The sequence below is a fragment of the Antechinus flavipes genome, chromosome 2 (assembly GCF_016432865.1).
Source record: "Antechinus flavipes isolate AdamAnt ecotype Samford, QLD, Australia chromosome 2, AdamAnt_v2, whole genome shotgun sequence".
Taxonomy (NCBI): domain Eukaryota; kingdom Metazoa; phylum Chordata; class Mammalia; order Dasyuromorphia; family Dasyuridae; genus Antechinus; species Antechinus flavipes.
This window is the reverse complement of record NC_067399.1, coordinates 263,761,834-263,788,566: the sequence shown is the minus strand read 5'-3', so window position 1 is coordinate 263,788,566 and position 26,733 is coordinate 263,761,834. Positions and strand designations below refer to the sequence as shown.

At 35.0% G+C, this 26,733-nt stretch overlaps 2 protein-coding genes across 2 annotated transcripts in view; one reads left to right on the top strand and one right to left on the bottom strand.

Moving 5' to 3' along the window:
- CHRM5 (cholinergic receptor muscarinic 5) overlaps positions 1-26,733 on the top strand; it is a 96,072-nt gene that overhangs the window by 36,486 nt on the left and 32,853 nt on the right. The window lies entirely within an intron of this gene.
- AVEN (apoptosis and caspase activation inhibitor) overlaps positions 1-26,733 on the bottom strand; it is a 207,206-nt gene that overhangs the window by 169,625 nt on the left and 10,848 nt on the right. The window contains exon 3 of the mRNA XM_051973648.1: positions 772-946. Within this exon, the coding sequence (XP_051829608.1) occupies positions 772-946 (175 nt within the window). The remainder of the gene's footprint in view (positions 1-771; positions 947-26,733) is intronic.

Below are 26,733 nucleotides of genomic sequence, written 5' to 3'. Positions count from 1 at the left end.
TCTCATCAGTTTCCTATCTGATGGCAATGGCTGTATTAAAAGCCAAAAACAGACTGGACACATTCAACATGCTTCAGAATCTGTTAATACCTTTGTCTTATGCAGTCCCTAAGCTTGAACCTGCTTTTCCTGAGAATCTGTATGTACTTTGGGAGAGTATTACATACTTTGGGGGGGCAGGGCATTTTTTACTAATTGTTTTTAATATACCACCTTATTAAATATCCACCTCTCCTAAAGGATACTTAGTCTGTTAAAATGATTCTTAATTGATAATCTTGGTGGGGGGAGGAGGAGGAAGTGAGAGGAGATGCAGGGGTAGAGGGAGGAACTTCTAGAAGTATCCTTAGAGGAGAGGTATCCATATTCCAACAAACAAGACTTATTTGAAACACTAAGATCCTCAGACCTCACATGGGCTACACATAGGGCTTTGCAAAACATAAAGCACTCTTTAATGTTTATCATTATTATTGCTACAACATATTGGCTACTTATTTACTTGTGCAAGTAATTCTATATAAATATCTGGAATAAATTATATCTCCCAAAACACAGGAAAATTTCTTGTTTATAGTTTCAGAAAACATTTACTTTTTATCCTTAAACTAATATCATATACTATGTATATATTCAATTCTTTCGTTTCATGTCAATAAGACTAAAAAACAAATCTATGAAATGCTGGTTACTAAGAACAGTTTAAAAAATAATAAATATCTGGCCAACCTTCAGAAAATTAAGCAATAAGTACACAGATGGCACTCCTACCTGCAGAGCTAAGCAGGACACTGAAATCAGTTCCCCTTTGTGATTCTCCACTTTCATTTTCTGCCTCTTTCTCAAAATCTTGATATCGATCCCAGTTAGAGACAATCTTTCTTTTGGAATAATTTCCCCACTCGTTGTTCTCTTCTTCATAGGTGTCAGCATCATCATGTTCCACCTGTAATCATTACAGAAAATTTAATAAGTACAAGGAAACAAAAATAACATGATTTTTTTCTTTCAACATTTACTATATAAGTAATGCCAAAAAGAACTAGGAATTAGCAAATTTGCACACTAAGCTCTTTGATATGCTGAAACATGTTAACTGTGATGCATTATAGAGGTTGCCCTGACAGATTTTCACTTATCATTGAAAATGAAATTCAAAAAGTTGTTCCCCAAATATCCATTTGATATATCCAAGCATCTAAGAACTATTCTATTAAAACTTATAACTGCTTCCTCTCAAATGAAAGCAACACAGCTGCAGTTGTTCTGAATTCAAGGGACTGTGAAATAGAAATAAACTATCACTTTCATGTCTTAGTTTTCTGACATACTCTATAAGACGTTTTATTCAATACTAAAGATGGATATATTATAGTAGATGAAATGCCTAACATGATTCTTTCACTATCCTTAACTCTTCTTGGACCCTTTAGAATACCATGTCCAAGCCTGGGCTCCCATAAATTAAAGAAAGAAGTAGAGAATCTAGAAGAGATTTCGGAGAGAGTCTAAAAGATTCATAAAGACATTACTGTCGATATTGGGAGTTTTACATACTGGGATGGATTAGCAAGAGATTGTATATGACATATCTGAAAGACAGAAGAGAAAGGCTGAAAGAAGAGATTCTGATATTCCTAAGAAGGGTTAATATAAAGACAAGAGATGAACTAGATAACCTTATAAGATCCTCTCCAATACCCTATCCTAAGACATTCTTCTTTCTTCTATCTTTAAAAAGAGGAAAAAGGTATCTTGAAGGATATGAAGATCTACAAAAACCTGAAAGTCTATTGTAATTCAAGAAAAGATACGCTGAGCCAAAAGATGCTACCAATAATCAGGTACAAAGGAGTCTGACATAAATAATTACTGGCAGAAGCATTCTAAAAGGAAGAACAATAGGACTAATGTTTATAAGTGGAGCTCATGTAGGGAAAATAAGAGTCTAAAGAAAAATAACTGTATTGATATATTATCAGGGAATTAAATATTCTTTATTTGGTATTATACGTAAGTAAAAATGCTACACTGGTTATTATCAAAACTTCAAACACAGATAAGGGGAATAAACTTCTGTAAAACTGTTAACTCAAAGCCAAAAAGGTTCACTAGCTTAAAAGGCTAAGGAATTATCAGAATATTGAAAATCAGAACAAGAGATGGGAAGCAAGGGATCTGAATTCAATTAGTGTCCCCCACCATTATTATCGTTTAATATTTACCAAGTCTATGCCATGAACAGCTGAATGACTCACTGTTCAACCTTAGGAATCACTTAACAGGTGTCTCATTTCCTGCCCCTCTCCCCCTTCAACTACAAAGACAACTAGAGTTGTCATTAAACTCCTCCTCAAGAGTATAATGAGAAATGATGAATAAAAGTTCTGAAGACATTTGCAGTAACTTGGGGGAAGGGAAGAGAGGGAATGTTTCTTAACTATAACTTCACATTTATTAAAATTTTGCTCATTTCTCATAGACCTACGGCAAAATAAGAAATACAAAAGCCTTGAACTGGTGGGTGGAAAGAGATCAAATGAGATAATACATGTGAAGCACTTTGAAGACCACAAAGGGTTATACAAATACAAGGTATTATTATGTTCAGATCATAATTATAAAATCAGTCTGGCAATTTTAATTGTAACATTTCATACCTGAATGTTGGCTACAGCACTTAAAAGGAACAGCAGCCAATTAAATTAAACAAGCTAGACACTAATGTGTTCAATCTGCTACCAAGCTGTTATCTCATCCAATGGCACAAAAAGGCCCACTTAAAACAAATTGAGCTCCGTGACTAAGCAAGGCATAGTAATAAATACAAGTATGTTTTGCAACTCTCCAAAGGCTTCCAATAACCAAAATGTAAGGAGAAGGGTGCAAGGTAAGGGCAGAGTGATGAAGGCAGACTTGAGAAAAATCTAATAAATATCTACCACTGAGTCCTGGGTATTACCCAATTCAAGTGGTGATTTTCATTTTGCCCTGAATCAATTTCTCTCACAGAATGAAAATGAAAAGTATTGTCCTCTAACAGATGACTGTTCAAAGATGGCACCAATCTAAACCCAACCAAGAAATTAGTCTAGAGACAAAAAGTAACTGATCAGAAAAGCCAGAATTAGCTATATCCATTCTGCAATTTATAAATATTCTCTATGACCTTAGAAAAATCATTTGATTTTTCTATCTATAAAATAGAACCTATCTTATTTTAACTATTTAACCACTGATGCCAAAAACATAAAATAAAAATATTCCTGTTGAAGAAGGCACTAAATAACCAATTTAAAGAAATTCCAGCAATTACTAAGTGCTTTTTATGGGCAAGGGCAACATATCAGTCAATGAGGAATCAGACACTGTGACTTTAGCAACCTCAACAGCTTTTCTAACCCCATTTATGACACTTGTCCTGGTTTCCTCAACTTTACCAAAAAAAAAAAAAAAAAAGGAAGAGTAAAAAGAAGAAAAGAAAGAAAAAAATGACACAGTTTCTACCCTAATAAGCCCTGTAGAGAAGATAATTATTATTCAATTGTGTCTGACTTGCCATAACCCAATTCATGGTTTTCTTGAAAACTACTGGAGTGCTTTGCCATATACTTCTCTAATTCATTTTCCAGAAGAGGAACTGATGCAAACAGGATTAAGTGACTTGCCCAAGGTCTCACAGCTAGTAGGTACCTGAGGCCAGACCTGAACTCATAATGATGAGTCTTCCTAATTCCACTGGCACTGCATCTATTTTGCCAAATATCTGAGAAATAATAGATGTATATAATTCAACTCAATGTGAAAAGCACTGTGCCATGCATAATTACAATAAAAGCTTATGATAACTAACATTTCTATGGCACTTACCTTGAGACAGATACTATACTAAGCACCCTACAACTATTATTTCATTTGATCCCCACACCGCCACATGAATTCAATAGTACTATCATCCCATTTTACAGATGAGGAAACTAAGACAAACAGAGGTTAACTGACTTGCTCAAAATCAAGTTAGAATATAAATTAGTAAGGAATAAGAAATACTAAGGGCAGAATGTTATACCTAGGCAGAGAATCAAGAAAAGTTTCACCAATGAAGCAGCACCAAAAGAATATAAGTTGTGGCCTCCACCAAAAAAAAAAAAAAAAAAAATCACCATCTGATGACCAAATTTCTGGTTATCATTACTTTGTACTATTAAATCTATTCAATTTGGCAGGATTGTTCATAGCTGGTACTCTATTAAATGTGACCTTTGAGAATCTAAGATCACCTCTGAGCTACAAAGAAGGATCAGAATTAAGTCTTTAAGACAGGTTACAAACTGGATAAGCAGTCCCTTAAAACAACGTGTCAATTAATTGAGGAATCTTCTTCAGAACAACACAAGTATTATCTGGCAAGTAATGTCTGAAAGAATTATATCACTAATAGCTATTGCAACATAATATATATCACATGAATATAATTTGAAGAATTTTCTTTTTAAGGCAGAGGAGAAATAACTTATTTAAAGGTTGGAAAATATAAATTACCACCAAATCAAGATATTCTTCATGAATTACAAAAAAAAAAAAAAAAAAAAAAAATCTTCAGCTATCCTTACATTTTATCAGACTTTTCTAGAGAAAAAGATAAACCCAATATTTACTTGAAAACCAAATTAAAGCAATCATGACAATACAAGCATTTATCACAATTTCAAAAGCTAAGTCCTACTAAAAGAGGTTTAGAATGTGACAATAAAAGTGAATTTTAAAAGTGTTTCGAATGAAAATGATGCTATAGGGAGTAGAATTGGAATTCCTTTACATAAAAAAAAACAAAAACGGAAATGCTAAGAGTCCCTCAAGATCGGACAAAATCTGTTGGAAAATAGAACAAACAAAAACCTTTTACACAGTTTAGCCTACAAGATCATTATGACACATATTCCTCCTTCCTTTAAGGACATTACAACATTATAACAAAAGTCAGTATACTTATATTTTTTTCTTTTTTTAAGTCTTCTCATTAAGTATTAAAATTTTCTTTTCCACTATTACTCTCACATTTTTGGACAAATGAATTTCTTAACTAGCACTTAGAAACTTGGGGAGGTTTTTTTTTTGCCCTAGGCTTTGTCAACAATGTCTCCAAGATCAGCATTCTCAGGTGGCAGTCCCAGTAAGGGACTTTGGTTACTGTTTTGTCCTACAAGCAACAATTCAATTTTCTTGGGAAAATGTAGGTTCCTTAAAAACATCTCAGAATAATTTCCTGAACTCCACATTGCAGAGTTTGTCCTTTAGATATTCCTTTCCTTTGAATTTCACCTTAACACTGCTGCCTGTAAATTCCCTTTAAAAAGATTCAGTCTTCTTTAAAAGAAACATCTTATACCAACCACTTACTTTAGTATTTTAGACATACTTCAAATGAAGACACCCCCCTGAGATACTCTGCCATCTTGAAATTTTGTCTCCTTATTAAGTTTTTAAGTTACTTTGAAAGAGTCTGTAAACACATTTCCACTGAAATTATTCATCCATAAAAGTGGGTACAGCACATAAAATTAGATAAGCTGCACAGTGGAACCAATGAAAAGACTTATTCACTGAAGTCTCAGATCAGTTTTAACTATCACAGAAATAACCCATATCACAGTACTTTACAAAAATGAATCTGTTTCATTTTAATAAGGCAGCCTGAGAATGTTATATAGGAAATGCTATTCATCAATTTTCTTCTTTTTACTAAAAAAAAAATAATAATAATAAGCAAACCAACTTAGCAGCCTCCTGAAATATTTTTTGAACATTTCAGTCACTTCATGAGTTATTAACTCATAGCAAAACAAAGGATTATTTTAGCCATTTGTGTGGAAGCCCTTATCTTTAGAATGCATTTTAGTAATGTTAAGATTTGAGAAAAGAAACTGTCCTGTATTTAACTCAAGAAAAAAAATGGGCTCAATCATTTATGTATTTCAAAAAACTTCCCACTATTTCTCACAAAATGTAAATTATATCAAAGAGGGGACAATGAAAAAAGAAATGAAATGAAATGTAGTCTGGGTCACTGAACTAATTGGATAGAATTTCATTACAATTTAATATTTTGATGATCAGACAATCATCTAAAAAAGTAACCAATTATATCTGTTAAATTTATAATTAAATGATAGCTGTGTTTAACCATAGCTGTAATTTTATTAGTATAGGAAATTGCTAGTGAAGAAATTTCCTACACCAATGAAGATCAGCACTTTTACCACAATTTATAGTCTTAGCCCAGGCCACTAAGCTTCCTTCCTTCTTTAAATTTATAATGAAGGCCTGAATATTAGATTTTGATGGTTGGAAATAGCAGTGGAAAAGCTAAAAGTGGAAACTAAAAATATCACCAGCTTTCTATTTTTCCAGTCTCTGTAATACTGTCAAGCATAAATTCCTTAAGGAAAGGGATTATTTTCATTTTCAATCTTTGCATCTGATGTGGCTGAGGCAGACATTAGATCATGGTAGACACTAAAAGTGTCCAGTCATGTGAAGAATTCACAAGGGCCATTCTCTTTGGCAAAAGGTAGATTTATGATAATAGATTACAGATAAAATGATGGAATATAACAGACCAGGAATGGTAAATATAAAATAGAGTTGGGAGAGAATAGAAAAGAGATTTTAATAATTAATAATGGAAGAGACAAGTTCCCTAGTGGAACCTGCCATTCACCAGGAGAAAGGAAACACCCTATAGGGTTAGGGCATGCCCTAACTAAATCCTGAAAGGGACTCAGCCCCCAAATGAGTTAGTTAAAGAGGAAGAGGGGGGTCAGGAGAGATAGCACAAGTCATGGTGAAATTAGGAGATACCGTGTGGCATAGGGGAGGGGTAAGGAGAAGATAGGATGAGGCAGTTTGCCATGGCAAACTGACCCAAAGGGAAGCAGTGAGTATGGCATGGCCATAAGTAGATCTCACAGGGAAATTTTAATCTCAGGGACACGACTGGGATTTCTGACAGGACATGGCAAAGGGAGGCTGCCCAAGATCCCTACAGAAGGTAGATCTTTGGAGATTGACATAAATGGGATTCCAGACTAGAAGACCTCCCCAGAGGGACCACTGAGTTTTCTCTTTCAGTGCCTTCCCCCTGCCTGCCTCAGGGATTGATTCTTGGGTTTCTCTCTGCCATACTACACCCATACTCATAATATCCTCAATGCCAATACTCTGCACATAGCAAGCCAAACTGTTTGTGAACTCAATTACTAGATAATGTCACATTTTAAGAGTAATACCTTACTTCTGTGCAGCACTTCAGTTTTTCAGACCTCTTCCTCACACATCATAGCTAGGTCCTCCCTCCTATGCACGTGCGCGCACGGACACACACACACACACACACACACACACACACCATCCCCAGAATAAATTAGATTACACAGGTGGATCCCTGTATCCCACACACAAGACTACTTCTATCCCCTTCCAAAAAATTGACAAATATTGATCCATCAGGAAGGCATAATTCCACTGCTAGGGAAAATGGAACGTGAATACACAAAGAGAATTACAGACTGAAAAAGTATAATTTTGATAGCTAGTATAACTGTATTTAATCATTTAATTAAAACCCCACAAATAAGTGGCTGCATAAAATATATTACTAAATGATCACCAAAGTGAAAACACAATAAAATGGTCACAAACAAATGGTCATCATGACTCTTGGAAAAACTTTCACTTTCATTTGCTATTTGTAGAGGAAACCAAGTGGTACAGTGAATACAACATTTGACTGGGAGTAAGGAAGGCCTCAGCTTAAAGCTGAACTCAGATATTTAATAGCTGTGTGATACTTAAGTACTATTTGCCTCAGTGTTTTTAACTATAAATGGGAATGACAGCACCAATCTCACAGGATTATGGTGAAACCAAATAAGATATCATTCATTTATAAGGCATTTAGCACAATATCTGGTACATAGTAGGTATTTAATAAATGTTTATTCCCTCTCTCCCGGATCAAAAGATCATAGATTTAAAGCAAGAAGAGACATTAGATAGAGAACCTCTATTTAAGTACCCAAGATAATAGATGATAATAGTATTTGACTTCCAGTTTTTTGACCTCAAATTCAGTGCTCTTCCTATTATATGCCATAATGAGGACATTTATAATTAGAACATATTTACATGTGGAAAAAAAGAGAACTTTTAAAAAGATAGTACTCAACTGATAAAACTGAAGAGAAAAGAAAATTCCACAAATGTAGATGAACAATTTTTTTTTAAATGCCAAAAATGATTTAACAGCTAAACTGAAGTAGAACAGCTCGTTCAGATGAGATCAGCTGTGAAGAAACAATATGAGAAAAAAGGAAATAATACAGAGAAGAGATAGTTCAAGTCATGCTCAAGCTATTCTAAAGTTAATGAAAGTGTTAATATTGCCATCTGGCAAAAGATTCCTTTTCTCTCAAACAACCCCACAATAACTGCATTAATCTGACTTGAGAATCTTCCATTTTTGCCATTTCAATATATGGTCATAATTATAAGGATACAGTTAGAAATTTTGAATATATTCACATTTATAGATAAAAGGAACTTGAACTCACAAAGAAAAATACAGTCAACTCCTGTAGCTAGCATGAATGTATTTAATTATTCAGTTAAAATCCCACAAATAAATAGTGGCATAAAATATATAATATACCACTACAACCACTACCACCAAAGTGAAAAGATGATAATAAGGTCAGAAACCTGATCACGATTATTGGAAAAACTTTCAATTTCACTTGCTATTTTTATACTGATGAATGAATGTGCTTGCCACAATTTCTCCCCTTTCAAGATGCTACCTGAAGGTAGAAGAGTTCATACACTCACAAAGTAATCATTAGTTATTCATGGGAAACCAGGTATTTCTAAAAGCTTTCCCACTTCAACTTTCATCATATAGTTCCGAGACAAGTTAATGTGTGTACTTGCACCTCCTCATGCTTTTCAAATTTTTAATCTATTCTTTTCTTAGGATGCTTAATAGGACTTGTACACAAAACATGACTTTTCTATTTTGTAGTCTGGGTGACTTTTTATCATTAAAGGAAAAAGAAATCTCTGCCTTTGAGCATTTACATGTGACAACATTTACATAAAGATAAAAGAAATCAGAGTAGGATGGCACCTTTAAAACCTAGAGAAACTGAAAGACTCAATTACTAAGAAAAAATTATTTGGGGATTTTAAATGAAAATGTATTAAGAAATGGAAGAAAAAAGTATTGTTTGCACACTAGGCAAGAGTGCACTTTAAAGAACTTTGAAACTCCCTATTTTGCCCTAAGTATCATTTTTCATCCATCTGTAGAATGACATCTCTATTTTTTTCTGGCAAAAAACAAAAAACAAAAAAACTTGTCTTTCCACTATGGCCAACTTTATCAATAATAAGAAATGAACTTTTCAGAGACAGGTTGTCACAAGATAATCTCACTCAAAAATGGAAACATCCCCTGCAAAGATGTGTAGTATATAATCACACTTTTCCTTCTGTTTCTTTTTATCTGTAACCTTTAGAAAGCTATTCCAACCTTAGAAGAAAGGAAGTTTAATTAGTGGAAAAGAAAGAAAAGAGAACTGAAAAAGATAGAAGTTTTTAGCATCCATCAAAAAGGTAGATTCTCAAAGTCCATATCCTCTTTAGATTATTGTTATTTAATCATTCAGTCAATTCTTCTTGATCCTATAGAAAAGATAGATAAAAGAAAAAAAAGGAGGGAAGGAAGGAAGGAAAGAAAGAAGGAAAGAAGGGAGGGAGGGAGGAAGATACAGAGAGAGAGAATGTATACCAGACCCTTCCATCCTCCATCATCTCTTGAAATCTGTCCAAGTTTGTAATGACTGCGTATTTAAAATCAGCTGGATTCAGGAATTCAGGTTAAGGGAAAAATCTTCAATCTTTATGGAAGTGAAGAGGTGAATAAGGATTGCGATAGCAATATGGGCAAGAAAGATTGCGATAGCAATATGGCAGCTAACAGAGGGGGATCTGAACTGAAAGGTCGCAATGGCAATGCGAGCATTCTCTCCTTCCCCTTCCTTTTCCACTCCCCTGCCTCTACCCACCAAAATCGTCATTTCCTATACAATACATCAGGATTTGCACAAAGAGTTTTTTTTTGGGGGAAGGGGGGAAGGGCAGTTCTTTCTCCAAGCTTATATATTAATAGAGTATGGTCCAATTACTATTTAGCCTCATGTGCTTGGGACCTCAGTGCATCAACTCAAGCCTCAGCCCATTACACAAGTTCATGTTCATTATATCTATCTATCTCTACCATACTATCAATGGATCTCATCCTCTGTTGTCCTCTTTTCCTTTTGCCTTCTTTCCCAACATCAGGGTCTTTTCCAATGAGTGCTCTCTTCTGATTGTGTGGCCAAAATATTTAAGCTTTAGTTTCCATATTGGACCTTCCAGTGAACAGCTTGAATTAATTGAAGTATTGATTAATTTGATCTTCTTGCTGTTCTAGTGACAATCAAAAGTCTTCTTTACCACTACAATTCGAAAGCAGAAATTCTGAGGCATTCAGCTATCATTACAACTCTCATAGCCATAGGTTGCTACTAGAAAAACCATAGCTTTGACCATATGAACCTTTGTCAGCAAGAAGATGCCTCTGCTTTTTAGTATGCTGTTCTCAGAAGACAAGTAAGATGATCTGGACCTCACATCTCTTTTAGGACTTATCACATTTTATTGCTGTCAAAAGTCTTAACATGGTGAATGAAGCAGAAATACATATTTTTCTGGAACTCCTTACTTGGCAAATGTTGGAAATAAAACCTATGTACTAAAACCTCTTCAAAAACCATCCTACCCTTCTGCTAATTCTTAGTTCACATATTGCTAAAACCTAGCATATTAATCACAATGTCTAGACTAGAAAGATTACTTTTCAGGAAAAAATAAAGCAAAGAAACCTGGTCCTAAACCAAGATAGTGAGGAGATTTTCAGTCATGTCATGTCTTCACTGGTTAAATTAGTTGGTAATGTTTAGCCTAAAGAAGAGAAAACTTGGAAGGAATTAAGAAGAAAACATAGGTGAGAGCTTAGCTGTCTAAGCTAAGCATTTGAGTGTCATATAGAAGAAGGCTTAAGCTATTTGGCTTGACTTTGGTGGGTAGAACTAGGAGCAATGAATAGAAGATGCTGAGTCAGATTTTGGCTCATACTAAGAATGAACTTTCTAAGAAATCCAAGCTATTAATAGGTCATATAAAAGTGTGCCAAATTTTTAATAATTACAGAAATGTAGATTAAAATAACTCTGAGGTTCTATCTCATACCCATCAAGCTGACATAAAAGAAAAATGATACATATTTTAAGAGCTGTAGACAAATAGGAATATTCTTCTGGTGAAACGATGAATTAGTTAAGCCATTGATTAAGCCATTTTGGAAAGCAGTTCAGAGCCATACCCTAAAAGGTGCTATGTTTTTCTTTAGAATATTTTTTATCTGCATCAATTATCATAATTGTGAGACCCAGAACTTCTTTTCTCTACTTTATAAAAAATTTAAATGAATAATTTCCTCCTCCAAAGAAAACAATCCTGGAATTTATTTACAAGCATAATTAGTAGTCCTCAAATCCACTTTTGAAGAGGGAAGACAAAATTAAAATCTATACCACTTTAACAGGGAAAGTTCTAAATACAAATTATAAATCCATAATTTCCTAAAAGAATTAAATTTTGTGTGATATATATCAATGACAACAGACCCTGGTCAAGGCAATGTGGAGTTGTACAAAGAACCCTAAATAACAGTCTACCCAGTCCCAGCTCTTCCATTAACTTACAATATGATCTAGCAAAGATCTATTTGAGCTTCAGTTTTATCACACATAAATTTAAGGTGAATTACCAATAAACTGGTGATAGAAAGAGACATTTGCATCCAGACAAAGAACTATGGAGACTGAATGTGAATCAAAGCATAGTATTTCACCTTTTTGTTGTTGCAGCTTGTTTGCTTGGTTTTTTTTTTCTTTCTTATGTTTTTTTTTTCCCTTTTGAAGTGATTTTTCTTGCACAGCATGACAAATGTGGAAATATGTTTAAAAGAATTGCACATGTTTAACCTAATATTGTATTGCTTGCTGTGCAGGGGGGATATGAAGGAGAAAAATTTGGAACATAAAGTTTTGCAAAGATGAATGAGAAAAACCATTTTTGCATGTATTTGGAACAATAAAAACTATTTTTAAAAAATGATGAATGATGATGGTTAACCAAGTCTCCTTCCAGATTGAAAATTACACCTTTCTATTATGAAGAGAATATTTGTGTGATTTGCAGAACCCCATAAAACCTATGTACTTAAAAAAAAGAAAGAAAGAAAGAAACTGGACAATCCTATAATGATGGCTTAAATTTCCATTCTTGGCTTTATCCTTTTGGTATTTGTCTTCCTATTAAAATGTAAAATATCTTATCTGGAAATAAAACATTAAAAAGTCAAAGCTGATTATCTAAGATTAACAGAGGATAGGTAAATTTAAATTAGAAAAGAAAGGGAAAGTTTGGATCACCAGGAACTGCCCAGGGAAGCAGCAGAGAAAAATAGAACAAAAAGTCCTAAGCAATTTAGGCGACAGAAAGATGAACTTAGGAAGAAAAAGGCACATGAAAGGGAGATCATGACCAAAAAAAACAAAAAAAAAAACAAAAAAACAAGCATTCCAATTCATAGTTCCACCTGTTGCTAATAATGCAAAAGCCCATTCTTCTTTCATCATTCATAATATTTAATCTACTATTTGGTCATCTGGTTCCAGCTAAAGATAAACTTACACAAGTATGAAGTAATTTTAGGGAAGTCAACACTACCATTTCTTATATTATACTTTTTTCAGGAGGAGACAAATTCCAAAAGCTGTTAATTTAACACCTATCTAAAAAAGAAAAAAAAGAAAGCTCTTTGGAATAGACAAGCAATTCCAGTTAAATACCTGGAAAAGATTAGTGGTCTAAGCATAAATGCCAAAGTATTTCATATGGCAAGGATAATTTGGCCAAAGTCTTCAAAAATACTTACATTTTTTAATCAGATAAAATAATACACTTCTCCCCAACAATTTTAACTCTTCTTGATATATATGGAATTCTTTTATTTTATTTTTTTTTTTTTTTTTTTTTTTTTTTTGCTGAAGCAATTGGGATTAAGTGACTTGCCCAAGAAGTGTTAAGTGTCTCAGGCCAAATTTGAACTCAGATCCTCCTGACTTCAGAGCTGGTGCTCTCTCCACTGTGCCACCTAGCTGCCCATATGGATTTCTTCTGTCAAATGAACTGCACTACAACTGACTCAGATAATCACAACTTAAACATACGTGAACTAAATGACCAAAACTTTTGTCACTACAAACTACTAACAGAAAAATAAAAAAATGAAAAAGCTTCATCTCTCACTCTTATAAAGCCATACATATATTTACTTTTATTGTCCACTTAGGAATCACTTATAATTAAATATTTGCTTCTGTCAGAGTAATGTGTGGGACCGGTACTAAGAAACCCTTTCCCAGATTAACTAATCAGAGACATCTGCAGGTACAAAGAGAAAGCATTTATTTAGTACCTGCAGGGAGAGGCCCAAGCACATACCTGGGAGCCATCCCAACTCCCACTATGTGCTGCTGCAACTTGGCCAGCAGAAAGTAGAACACCTGGTTAAATAGGAAAAAACCCAAACCTTTTCACTGGATAGACTAAAAGGATGTAACAATCCTTGACCAATAGTCACCAATGTTGTCTGCTTCCCACAGGCCATGTCATTTCCTGTAACTTTCTGTCTGACCTTTTAGAGATGTGAGGGATGTGGAAGACCCTTACCCAAAATGACTACTCAGAGATCATTCAGTAGAAAGTAGAAAAGTTGTTTATTATTAACAAATTCTCATGAGAATGAGCAATTCCACTGCGAGGAGGGAAAGAGAGAAAGCTTGCAGTAGAAGGGCTAAAGAAGTAGTAAAGATACATAGCTTTTATACAAGAGATTACATTACAAGTAAGAGAGCATTGAGAAAGGGAGGGGGAAGCATCTAATTGGTTGTTGCTATTTGGAGAGATTGGAATGGAAGGTTTCTGTTACAAAGGATTACATCATAAATTGGGAAGCATTGAGAAATAGGTGCCCTCTCCCCTAATTGAATGTTAAACATTGGTGCCAAAGGCAGATTAGAACGGAATGATTTGTTTCCCTGATTCTGAGAGGAATCATCAATCAGACCTTCAAACTTCAGATTACCGAGCTGATGGCATTTAATAATCTAAATATTGATAACACTGAATAAGGATAAATGTCATCATTTCTGGTTAAGTAAATATATCTAAAGTTTTAAGTAAATATCGGCTTGCACACACCGTACTTATGCAGGTCACAGAGTCATAGAAATAATAAAAAATACAGAAAAAATTTAAACATTCCTGTAAGTTCTTCACTTTATCTCTCCATTCCACACAGAGATCATGTGACTTCCCAGGGTCCTTGGACCCAAAGTTCAAGACCTCATCTTCATACTCTGGGAACAGGGATCATGTAATTTAGGCCTAGTCTTAATCCTGAGAAAGTTTCATCCAAACAGTCCTATTCAGTAAGAAATCTGAATTTTTTCTCTCTGCTGGTCAAAAAAGAGAGAAAGAAGGGGGACGGGATGTCGTTTGTGATATTTTTTATTTTGGTTTCTTAAATAGTATGTGTAAAGGGCCAAGTGTACTTGAAACAAGTAATCTTACAACAAGGTGTTATCTCAGTGGAATTGAGATAATGATTCTCTATTTTACCTGCACTTAGTATAGTTCTACAAGCTGACACCTATTCTACAAGATTGACACCTATGATGATGTTCTTAGAATATATAGGAGCTAAGAGATCTGGGAGGAAGACAGACTCGGAAATAAAGAAGACAGAGGACTGGAGGCTGGGGGACAGACTCAAAGACAAAGACCCTATGGTGGCTGTCCTGTCTCCTCCACTTCTCCACTAAGACTTAGGCTCATCTGAAGGTCCCCCAGAAAGCTAGCCCAGCCCCAGACAAAGGAGACAGACTGTGAAGTAGACAGGACAGCCACCACAAGGGTCTTTGTCTTCAAGTCTGAGCTCCAGCCTCCAGGCCTCTGTCTTCTTTTTTTCAGGATTGAGGGGCAGAAGGGAGAGAGCAAGGCAATGGAGTTAAGTGACTTGCCAAGGTCACACAACTAGTGTCAAGTATCTGAGGCCTATTTGAACTCAGGTCCTCCTGGCTCCATACACTGCATCACCTTGCTGCCCCTAACTTCTTTATTAAATACTGCATATCTTTTAAATAGGGTGCTAGAAAACAACTGTATGGACATGTATACATATATTGTATTTAGCATATACTTTAACATATTTAACATGTATTGGTCTACCTGCCATTTACAAGAGGGCATGGGGAGAAGGAGGGGGAAAATTGGAACAAAAGGTTTTGCAAATGTCAATGCTGAAAAATTACCCATGCATATATCTTGTAAATAAAAAGCTATACTTAAAAAAAGGTACTAGAAACCTATAATTAATCCCTAAGCAAATAAGCTATGTATCAGGTATGATCTATGATCCAAGGCTACCTGATGTGATTAAGTTGACATAACCAAAGATAAGAATTTGTGTTCAACTTGCAACTAATAGATATTTAAAGTTAGCCAGTAAGTCATTTTCCCCCCACAAAGAAAGAGTACATAACAAATATATCAAAGACTAAGAAATTTAAATAGATGATTGCACTGTTTTTAGTAGTACTACTACCATAGGCAATTCATTAAACTTCCCCCCTTCCAATGTTTCTCTCTGCAGAAATAAAAAGATAACACCTGCTGCCAGAAAATGTGAGACATTTGGAGCCTTGAATGTTCTCCACCTAGAGAAATAAATACAATCCTAGGCCCATCTCTTTAGCTTTCCTAACTAGTCTACCCCTGCCAAGAAGATTATTATGAAATTAAAGAGTAAAATAAAATTGAAGAGAGGGAAAAAGGAAAAGCAAAATCAAAATGTCAAATTAACACTGAAATAATAATGAAATAGCTGGCACACACTCCCTTCTTCCCTGTTTTTCTTTCCCTTTCTCTCTCTGTTTCTCTCCCTCTTTCTCTAATTCTCCCCCCCTCCCCATCTCTCTCTCTCTGTCTCTCTCTGTGTCTGTCTCTGTCTCTTTCTCTGGCTGTCTGTCTCTATAGCTGTCTGTCTCTGTATCTGTCTCTTTCTGTATTTGTCTCTCTGTATCTCTCTGTGTGTCTGTATGTCTCTCTCTCTTTCTCTGTGTCTTTGCTTCTGTCTCTCTCTCTCTCACTGTCTGTCTCTTTCACTCTGTCTCTTTGTCTCACCATCTGTCTGTGTCTCTGTCTCTCGCCGTCTGTCTTTTTCTCTCGATGTCTGTCTCGCTATCTCTCGTTATCTGTCTCATTATCTGTCTCTATCTCTTTCTCTTTGTTTCTCATTGGCTCTGTCTCTCTCTCTCATTGTCTCTGTCTCTCTCGCCGTGTCTGTCTCTGTCTCTTTCTATCTGTCTCTCTCATTGTCTCTGTCCCTTTCTCTTTGTGTCTCATTGTCTCTGTCTATCTCTCATTGTCTCTGTCTCTGTGTATCTCTCAGTGTCTCTGTCTCTGTGTCTCTCTCATTGTCTCTGTCTCTGCTTCTCATTGTCTCTGTCTCTGTCTATGTCTCTCTCATTGTCTCTGTCTCTCTCTGTCTGTGTCTCTCCCATTGTCTCTGTCTCTCTCCCTTTGTCTCTCTCTCTCTCTCGCTGTCTGTCTCGCTGTCTCGTTCTCTTGGTCTGTCTTTTTCTCTCTCTCTGACTGTCTCTTTTTTCTTGGTCTGTCTCTCTCTGTCTCTCTGTCTCTCTCTGTGTGTCTCTTTCTGTCTGTCTCTCTCTCCATCTTTCTTTTTCTGTCTGTCTCTCTCTTGTCTCTCTGTCTCCCTCTCTCTCTCTCTCTGTGTCTCTCTCTCTGTGTCCATCTGTCTCTCTCTCTCTGTCCGTCTATCTGTCTCTCTCTCTGTCAGTCTGTCTGTCTCTCTGTCAGTCTGTCTGTCTCTCTGTCAGTCTGTCTCTCTGTCAGTCTCTCTCTCTCTGTCAGTCTGTCAGTCTCTCTCTCTCTCTCTCTCTCTCTGTCAGTCTGTCTCTGTCTCTCTCTTTTTCTCTGTCTCTTTTTCTCTGTCTCTCTCTCTTTCTCTGTCTCTCTCTCTCTTTTTCTCTCTCTCTCTCTTTTTCTGTCTCTGTCTCTCTCTCTTTCTCTGTCTCTCTCTTTTTCTGTCTCTGTCTCTTCCTCTGTCTTTCTTTCTCTCTGTCTCTCTCTTTTTCTGTCTCTCTTTTTCTCTGTCTCTCTCTTTTTCTCTTTCTCCTTTTTCTCTGTCTCTCTCTTTTTCTCTGTCTCTCTCTCTTTCTGTCTCTCTCTCTTTCTCTCTTTTTTTTCTCTTTCTCCTTTTTCTCTGTCTCTCTCTCTTTTTCTCTGTCTCTCTGTTTTTCTCTGTCTCTCTGTTTTTCTCTCTCTTTCTCTCTCTCTCTCCTTTTTCTCTGTCTCTCTCTCTTTTTCTCTGTCTCTCTCTTTTTCTCTCTCTTTCTCTCTCTCTCTCCTTTTTCTCTGTCTCTCTCTCTTTTTCTCTGTCTCTCTCTTTTTCTCTGTCTCTCTCTTTTTCTGTCTCTCTCTCTCTTTTTCTCTGTCTCTCTCTCTTTTTCTGTCTCTCTCTCTTTTTCTCTGTCTCTCTCTCTCTCTGTCTCTCTGCCTCTCTGCCTCTGTCTCTCTCTCTCTGTCTCTGTGTCTCTCTCTCTGTCTCTGTGTGTGTCTCTCTCTGTCTCTGTGTGTATCTCTCTGTCTCTATGTCTCTCTCTGTCTCTGTGTGTGTGTCTCTCTCTCTGTGTCTCTCTGTCTCTCTCTCTGTCTCTGTGTATCTCTCTGTCTCTCTCTCTCTGTCTCTGTGTGTCTCTCTCTTTGTCTCTGTGTGTGTCTCTCTCTGTGTGTGTCTCTCTCTCTGTCTCTCTCTGTCTCTGTGTGTCTCTCTCTGTCTCTGTGTGTCTCTCTCTGTCTCTGTGTGTCTCTCTGTCCCTGTCTCTCTCTCTCTGTCTCTGTGTCTCTCTCTGTCTCTGTGTCTCTCTCTCTGTCTCTGTCTCTCTCTGTCTGTCTCTCTGTCTGTCTCTCACATACACACATACACACACACACACAAATATAGGCAGATATGCATGCACAAGCAAGATATAGGCAAGATAGATCTAATATTTGCTTTTTCTACAGAAAAACTTCACATTTTAAATTATGGTTTTTAAAGAAACCATTTTTTTCTTTAAAGAATTTTTAATTTTTTTAAAGAAAAGTAATTAAAAGGACAATTTTGCTCTAAGGCCCTTCTATTACACACACAAACACACACACACTACTCCTTCACAAACGTTTAAAATATGCAGAAGATACAAAGAATATATATAAAGGTTTCTATGGCATCTCTAGCCAATTTGACAGAAGATCCAGCACAAGATACAGCTCCCCTTACAAGAGGAACTTTCACATTTATAACATTGCATAGCAACAGGAAGCAATCACCTGTTGTTATGTATTCCTGTTGCTAGGAATCATTTGTAAGGGGTTTTATTGCCTTTTTTTTTTTTCTTGGCACTGACACTGAGAATGACAAATCCTGGGTTCTAGTTTTGGTTCTACTATTAATAACTAACATTTATGTACCATTTACCAAGTGCCAGGTAACATACTAAGTGTTTTATAATTATTATTATCTCATTTAATGCTTACAATAACCCTGTGAGGAAGGTGCTATTATCATCCTCATTTTACAAATAAGGAAATAGAGAAATACCTAAGTTAATTCACTTGTCCAGGGTCACAGTGCTACTAAGCATTTAAGGCTGGATTTGAACTCAAGGCATCTCTAAGCCTGATGCCACTAACCCATATAAACCCATTTAGTCTTTCTGTGCAACAAGTAGGAAAAAGTACCAGCCTTTACTCACCTGCTTACCTCCTAAGGTTCAGGCATTGTTTGAAAACATTCGTAATTTAGACTCCTTAAAGGAAAGTATAAACACAATATAAAGAGTGAAGAAAGATGGAAGGGATAAACACGCTATTAAAGAATCTTACTTTGAAATAATGTGGGAGATAATTAACAATAGATACATAAGAACTATGTTCCAAAGACTTAAAAAAAAAAATCAAACCTTATAATATTCATCCATCTTCTGGAAAAAGACAAAAAACAAAGCACTGCAATAACCTTTCTGCCCATCCCACAGAACATGCCAATTTTTCCCACTGAGGGTAGAGAGAAGATATGACAGAGCAGTCTTTTATCTCCAAGCCAAGTAGAGTTTTTTATAGCTAAAAATAGAAGTAGGCTACCACTCCATAGGAGAATGAAATAATGGGGCAGCAGAGAAAGCTGAAAGATTTAAAAGTGAAAGAATTAAGTGCTTTCCTAAATCTGTGAGTAATCAAAGTTGGGACCTTCTCCAAAAACACATCTTTATAAATAACATACAATATAAAATGGTTATTGACATATGTGGAGAAAAACAAGAAAAGAGTCAAAAAGGCAAGCAGAAGCCACAGAGCGAAGTTAAGAACCAGTGAAAGTCAGAAACACTTGTATTCACATTCACTCTCTTAACACAAACTGGCTCTATGACCCTGGTCAATTCACTTAACTTCTCAGAAAAATCTCTAAGTCTATAAATTGCAGAGAATGTATCAGATCTGCAAGAGCTCCCTAATTGACATAGTTACAGGTCTTGTCCAAATACACAGACATTATATACATATATAGGCAAAAAAAGACTGACTCATCTCTCACAAATAATGACAAATCTAAATGCTAATTATTTCCTATCATCATTGGTGATTTCCTCCCTCCTTCTTAGTAGCTTCCTTTTCTTATCTTTTTTCCCATTAAGAAGATTAGTGATATGGGAACAACACAGGCAAGAAGGAGAATGTTGTAATGGAAAACCTACAAGATTAGGAATCAGGAGATAAGAGACCTAATACCAATTTAGCTCAGTTTGTGTCATCATGGCAAATTCCTTTACCTCTTTGAGTTTCAGTTTCTTCATATATAAACTAAGGCCATTCATTGAGATGATCTTTATTATAAAGCCCTTGGAATCTTTATGTTCTTTGATTTCGTAAAATGAAGACACACAAAAAAGTTAATAGTGAAATATGGTCACAAATATATGCAGGAACTGACCAAATTACTAAGCTAAGAGGTAGAAAGAACTGTTAATTTACATCAGGGTGGTAAAAGATCATTAAATGTGATTTAAACCCTGCAGCCTTGCAATATTTCCACAATTCAAATCAATTTCTGAAGTACGAATGAAAGTCAAATGCTGAGAAGAATGAAGAAGGAGATTAGTCAAACTACCCCACCTACTGTTCATTTTTAAGACTGTGCTTTGAATTGCTGATTTTCTTTCAGGTACCAACCCAAAAAGCACTAAAAGCAATAAAGTGTCTACGAATGTCTCAAAATTTGGTTTTATTGCACAATTTTATCATATTAACTCATATTTGGGGCAGCTGAGTGGCACAGTGGATAGATGAAATACCAGATCTAGAGTCAAGAATCCTCTTCCTGAGTTCAAATATGGCCTCAGAGACTTACTAGCTGTGTAACCCTGGACAAGTCACTTAATCTTGTTTGCCTCAGTTTCTTCATCTAAACATGGCAAAATTCTCCAGTATCTTTGCTAAGAAAACCCAAATGGAGTCAGTCAAATACAAATGAAAATGAACAAAAATTCATATTCACTACATTATTCCTTGTTGTGCAAAACCTGCACAAATTCTTTAATCTGAATTTTTCTTACTGAAAGTCAAAGCCAAATTACATTCCCTTTCAAGCAATTTATACTTCTGCATGTATGAAAATGCCACTGAATACTTAGAGGGGAAAAAAAAAAAAAAACCTCTCACAATGCTGTTTCTTATGGATAGTTTTAAAAGAAATTTAAAATGTGTACTGTTTCTACAAGATTTCAAAATGTAAATGTGTATATAAATAATCAAGAAAATAGAATAAAAATCCTATAACAGCAACAATTATTTCGCTCTGAAGGTCCAAAGATTAAAGAATGGGAAGTCAGAGATAAAGACTTTCCAGTTCTATTCTCCTCTAGTAACATACCACCACAGCTCCTTCAGTCACCAACTCCCAAACAAGGTATAAGTTTAGGAGCAAGATTGCTTGAGAGAGTTCAAAGAAAATAGTAAAAATGTAAGTAAGCATTTTAATATACTGTCAGAACACTGGACAGAGACCCCAATTTCTAAGATATTTGGTGAATCAAAAACTCCATCTCGTTATTTCAACAATAGTTTAATATGACAAAATATAAGTTAAAATAAGAAAGCTTTAAACAAATACCAAAATGGAGATAAAATTGCTACATTTTAATCACTGTGACTCTCTGAAAACTACAGAAATATCACAACCAAATAACAATCTTGCCCAGGAAAATGTTACAAATGAGCCATCAATACTAGGCTTAGGAAAGATGGGAGAAGGAGGAAAACAACCCACTAAAGTTGTTTTTATCATCCATAACAATCCTAAGACTCCTTGAGAAAACAACCTAAACACCTTAGTAAGAAAATTGGGAGGAAAGAAAGAATAATGATTAATCAAATTGTAAAAAGGGCTTTCCTATTTAATGACTGACATATGACAATAATAAAAAGTATGAAGATATTTCAAGTAGGTAATAAAATAGAGCCTGAATAAGTTAATGTGTTATATTAAAGGCTTAATCTATAAAACAATCTATAAAAATCTATAAAATCTATTATACAATCTATTAACAAAAAAAAAAAAACTGGGAATGATGTCAATCTATTGATGACATTCAGTTAAACAGCATGAAGATCTTGAAAGGAAGACAGAAACTTCAAATTGATTTAAAATTCTCCTATAATCATTTGGGAATCATTTGGGAAAACAATTGCTCAATATCTTGGATATTCCAGTAACCAAAAGATTTGGTTTTTTCTAGATAGAAAACAGAAAAGGTGAAAGAAAACCAAAAATTTACTTAGATTTGCCCACTTTGATGGTTCCTGATACTTTCTCTGCCACCAAAAGAATTGTTCTACTTAAGGGAACACTATCTCCAAATTTAAGTATTTGCTTCTTAAATTATGTGCCAATCCATTTCCATTTTCTATTAAAGAGATCACTATTTTATAAATGGTAGAGCAAAAAATCCTTAACATACAATATTAACATTACTAATAATCTAAAATGCAATATAAAGTTGTATAATAACACAAAATCTTTGTAGTAAGTTTCTCAAAACAAAAGTCTCATTTCTAAGATACATAAGGAAATTATTCAAATTTGTAAGAACAAAGACCATTTCCCACTTGATAAAAGATTAAAGCATATGAAAAGGCAGTTTCCAAAGAAAGAGAATCAAGCTACCAATAATCACATCTTTAAATGCTCCAAATATTAAAGGAAAAACAAATAAAAGCAACTATGAGCTTCCACCTCACATCATCAGAGGGCAGAGAAGAAAAAAAGAGCAATGACAGATCCTGGAGGAGTTGCAGGGAGAATGAAGCTGTGAACTGGTAATAGCCATTCTGAAAAACAATTTGAAACTATACCTTAAAATGTCACTAAATTGTGCATATCTTGTGACTCAGTGATACCACTCCCTGGCTTGGGGGGTAAAGAGGGAAAAGATCTATATCTACAAAAAACATTTTATATCAATTCATTTTGCAGTGATAAATTAAGAGAGTGACAATTGAGGAATGACTGAATAATATGCTATAAGAAATAGTGAAAGGTATAGTTTCAGAAAAACAAGAGAAAAAATGTGTGAGCACAAGAGAATAATCAAGCAAGAACATAAATGTGTGAGCATAACTTTAAGCAAGAACATAAAGACAAACATCTTTGAAAGACATAGGAACTCTGATCAATGTAGTGACCAATGAATGATACAGCATGGCAACCATCTCCTGACAAAGAAATAAGGAACTCAATATGCAAAACTGAGACATACATTTTTGGACATGATCAGTTTGGAACTTTGTTTTGCTTGATTACACTTATTTGTTACAAAGGTTAGGTTTAGTTTTGTTTTTTTCTTTCAACTGGGAAAAGAAAGAAGGAGGAAAAATATATATATTGTTAGTTGAAAATTAAACAGAAGCTTAAAAAAATGCAATATACCACAAATGAATCAGGCAGTAAAGGAGAAATCTTTTCTTCCTATATATAACTATTGACCCTAAGGAAAATAATTTATAAAGGGCCATATAAAATGTTTAAAAGAAAAATATAAAAAGTTCATTTCACTTGTTTTTTTTAAATTATATTCAGCAAATACAACAAATACTGAGGTATATATTAAAAGATGTCAATTCTATATTGTAATTCTTTAAGTAATGAGGAAGATTGAGATATAAGGGGGAGAGACTAAAGAGAATGCAGGTGTAGTAAGAAAGAATAGGAGACCCAAAAGGACAAAATACACAGAGCGGGGAAAAGAAGGGGAAAGAAAATAAATGGGAGGGGAGTAAAAGGTAATAACTAATGCCACTAAAATGGATTAGAAGTTCATATTGGAGAGTAAGTTGTAGATAATTGGAGATGAAAATTTGTGAGTCAACCAGGAGATAGTATTATAGTATTAAGAACCCAAGTGGAACAACAGAAAAGTATTAAGATTTACAGTAACAATTCCTGACTGAGTTTCCAACTTTTGCTTCCAATTTTATGTTCTTTAGGTAAGAGGATATAGTTAGCCCCTGAGAAAGGGAACTCTTCTAACTTCACATTTTTAATCTTAAGAACAAGTTATAGGCCAGAGTAGGACATGGAACATGACAGCAGAGCAATGACACTATGGATAGAGTGCTAGAAAACAAAATCCTGTGGTCAAACCCCACCTCAGAAATTTACTCACTACATGATGCTGGAAAAGTCACTTAACTTCTCTAAGCCTGAGTTTCTTCATCTGTACAATGGGTGGAAAAGGTTAGCTGTAAGGTCCAGGCTAGCTCCTTGGAGGCCTCAGGAACAGCCAGAGACAGGATTAAGTAAAAGTCCTTGGTCTTTAGGACAAGTGAAGGAGACAGACAAATTGCCTCGCCACCAACCTCTCTCCTAGTCCTGCTGAAAAGTGAGGTCTGGCTTGTTTCACCCCACCCTCTAATCCTTGCCTACAATTCTCTTAACGGGAAACATTGAGCCAGCATTAATTGTGAGAAGAGCAATTCCAAACATATGCTAATAGAGTCACTGTACAATAGGTAATTAGCTTTTAAGTGCTGGGTTGTCTGATTCAAGTGCACCTATTCAAAGTTTCAGCCTTTTACAGTTAGCACTTCCAACTCTGAATCTATGATGCCATTGCTATATTAATTTTCCAACTAGTTTCGTAATGCATTTGGCTCAACTTCTTGCCTCTAAAAGTATTGTAGCATCTGACAGTTTTAATTGGGGGGGTGGAGGGAAGCTTCCTAAGAACCAGGTATATTCACACTAAATGCAATTCAGAAGGTAGAAAACAATGTTTATCCACTATTACAAGATGTTTCTGCAAGGAATTCCTCAGACAACTTTGTGATAAGAGAGCCACTATAGGCTTCTAAACTAGGAAATGACAATATTAGAGCAGTGTTTCAGCAAGATTACTCACAACAGTTGTGGGTATGAAGGATTGGAGGGAAAGAATGGATAAAATGAAACTAGGCAAACAAATTAGGACCACAATTATATAATGAAGGTTTGATATAAACTAGAAAAAAGTAGGAACAATACCAAGATAAAATCAACATGACTTAACTTACTTTATGTGGAATATGTGGAAAGAGAGAAATGGAAGAGAATTGCAAAACTTCTAGACAAAGTGATAGGGATTACATGATCTCCTTAAAAGAAAAAAAGGGGGGTGGGGGTGGAGGAGGGACTTAGGAAGGAAGAAAATCAGGAGGAAAAAAATAAGTTTGGATTTGAACAAATTGGAGGTATCAGTAAAAGTATCTGGAAGGCAAAAAGGAATTTCCTTTCATTCCATAACACTATACAAATCTAAATCTTGGGAAATACAAGTTCTGACTAGAAATATATCTAAGAGCCATAGAACACAGAACTTGAGAGTTAGAAAGGACCTTAAAGATCATCTAGTCCAATATTTTCATTGTCCCAATGAGGAAATTACCAAAATCATAGAGCTGGTTAGTGACAGAATCAGAATTAAGAATCTAGTTTTTCAGACTCACAAGAACTGATGCTGATTGAAATGAGCAGGACCAGGAGATCATTATGTACATCAACAACAATACTATATGATAATCAATTCTGATGGACCTGGCCATCTTCAGCAGTGAGATGAACCAAATCAGTTCCAATGGAGCAGTAATGAACTTAAACCAGCAACACCCAGCGAAAGAACTCTGGGAGATGACTAAGAATCATTACATTGAATTCCCAATCCCTATATATTTTTGCCTGCCTGCATTTTTTATCTCCTTCACAGGCTAATTGTACAATATTTCAGAGTCTGATTCTTTTTGTACAGCAAAAATAACGGTTTGGTCATATACTTATTTTGTATTTAATTTATATTTTAATATATTTAACATGTATTGATCATTCTGCCATCTAGGGGAGGGGGTGGGGGAAGAAGGGGAAAAATTGGAACAAAAAGTTTGGCAATTATCAATGCTATAAAATTACCCATGCATATAACTTGTAAATAAAAAGCTATTAAAAATTTTTTAAAAAACACTAGAAGGACCAAATATCACAAAGTAATAATAATAATAATAATCCAGTTTTTCTGAGTCCTAGGCCAAAGCTCTTTCCACCAAAATTTATTGCTTCTTAGAGGTGATGAGTGGAGCCATGAAAGTGGATGAAATCACCAAAGAAGAAAGTAGAAAAGGGGGAGAAAGGAAAGACAAAGCTTTATGGATGTTTGTATTTTTGAAATGGTAAAAGAAAATAGAGCAGGAAAGAAAAAAGAGAAAGATTCTTTTGAAGTGTTTTGGCAAAACAAAGAAGCACATTTCAAGAAAGAGGAAATCAATAGTGATAAATATTAAAAGAAGTCAAGATAGACATTTCCAATCAATCTATAAAGAAGTAGAAAATAAAATGAATCTATCTAGGAAAAATTCAACTTAATAATAGTTGGGTAGACTTCTGAAGATTCTTCAAAAAAATAGAGTATAAATAAGAAAACAAAGCTAAATTAGATTGGTTATTACGCTTTGCTCTCAGAAAATTACAACCTTATTAAAGTGCTTTGAGATGTAGGCTACTGAAATAGCAATTCCATCCTACTTTAATCTGTGAGATTTATTTATTTTGTATCCCCAAAAGTACCTAAGAATGTATTTTGAACTGATGGGTACTCAATAACCAATTGACAATGTTGCATAGTCGATAGAGAGAAGGCCTTGGAATCAGAAAGATCTTGATTAGAGTCATAACTCTGAAACATACTAGCTATGAGACCACTGCCAAGTTGTTTAACCAATTAGTACACAAAGCAACTCTCTAAAATCATAAATTATGATTAAATTGAAGATTTCTACTAGCCGAGAAATACCAAATCAATAAAATCACAGGCCCAGACAAAACAAAACTAAACAACACACATTTATATGGAATTT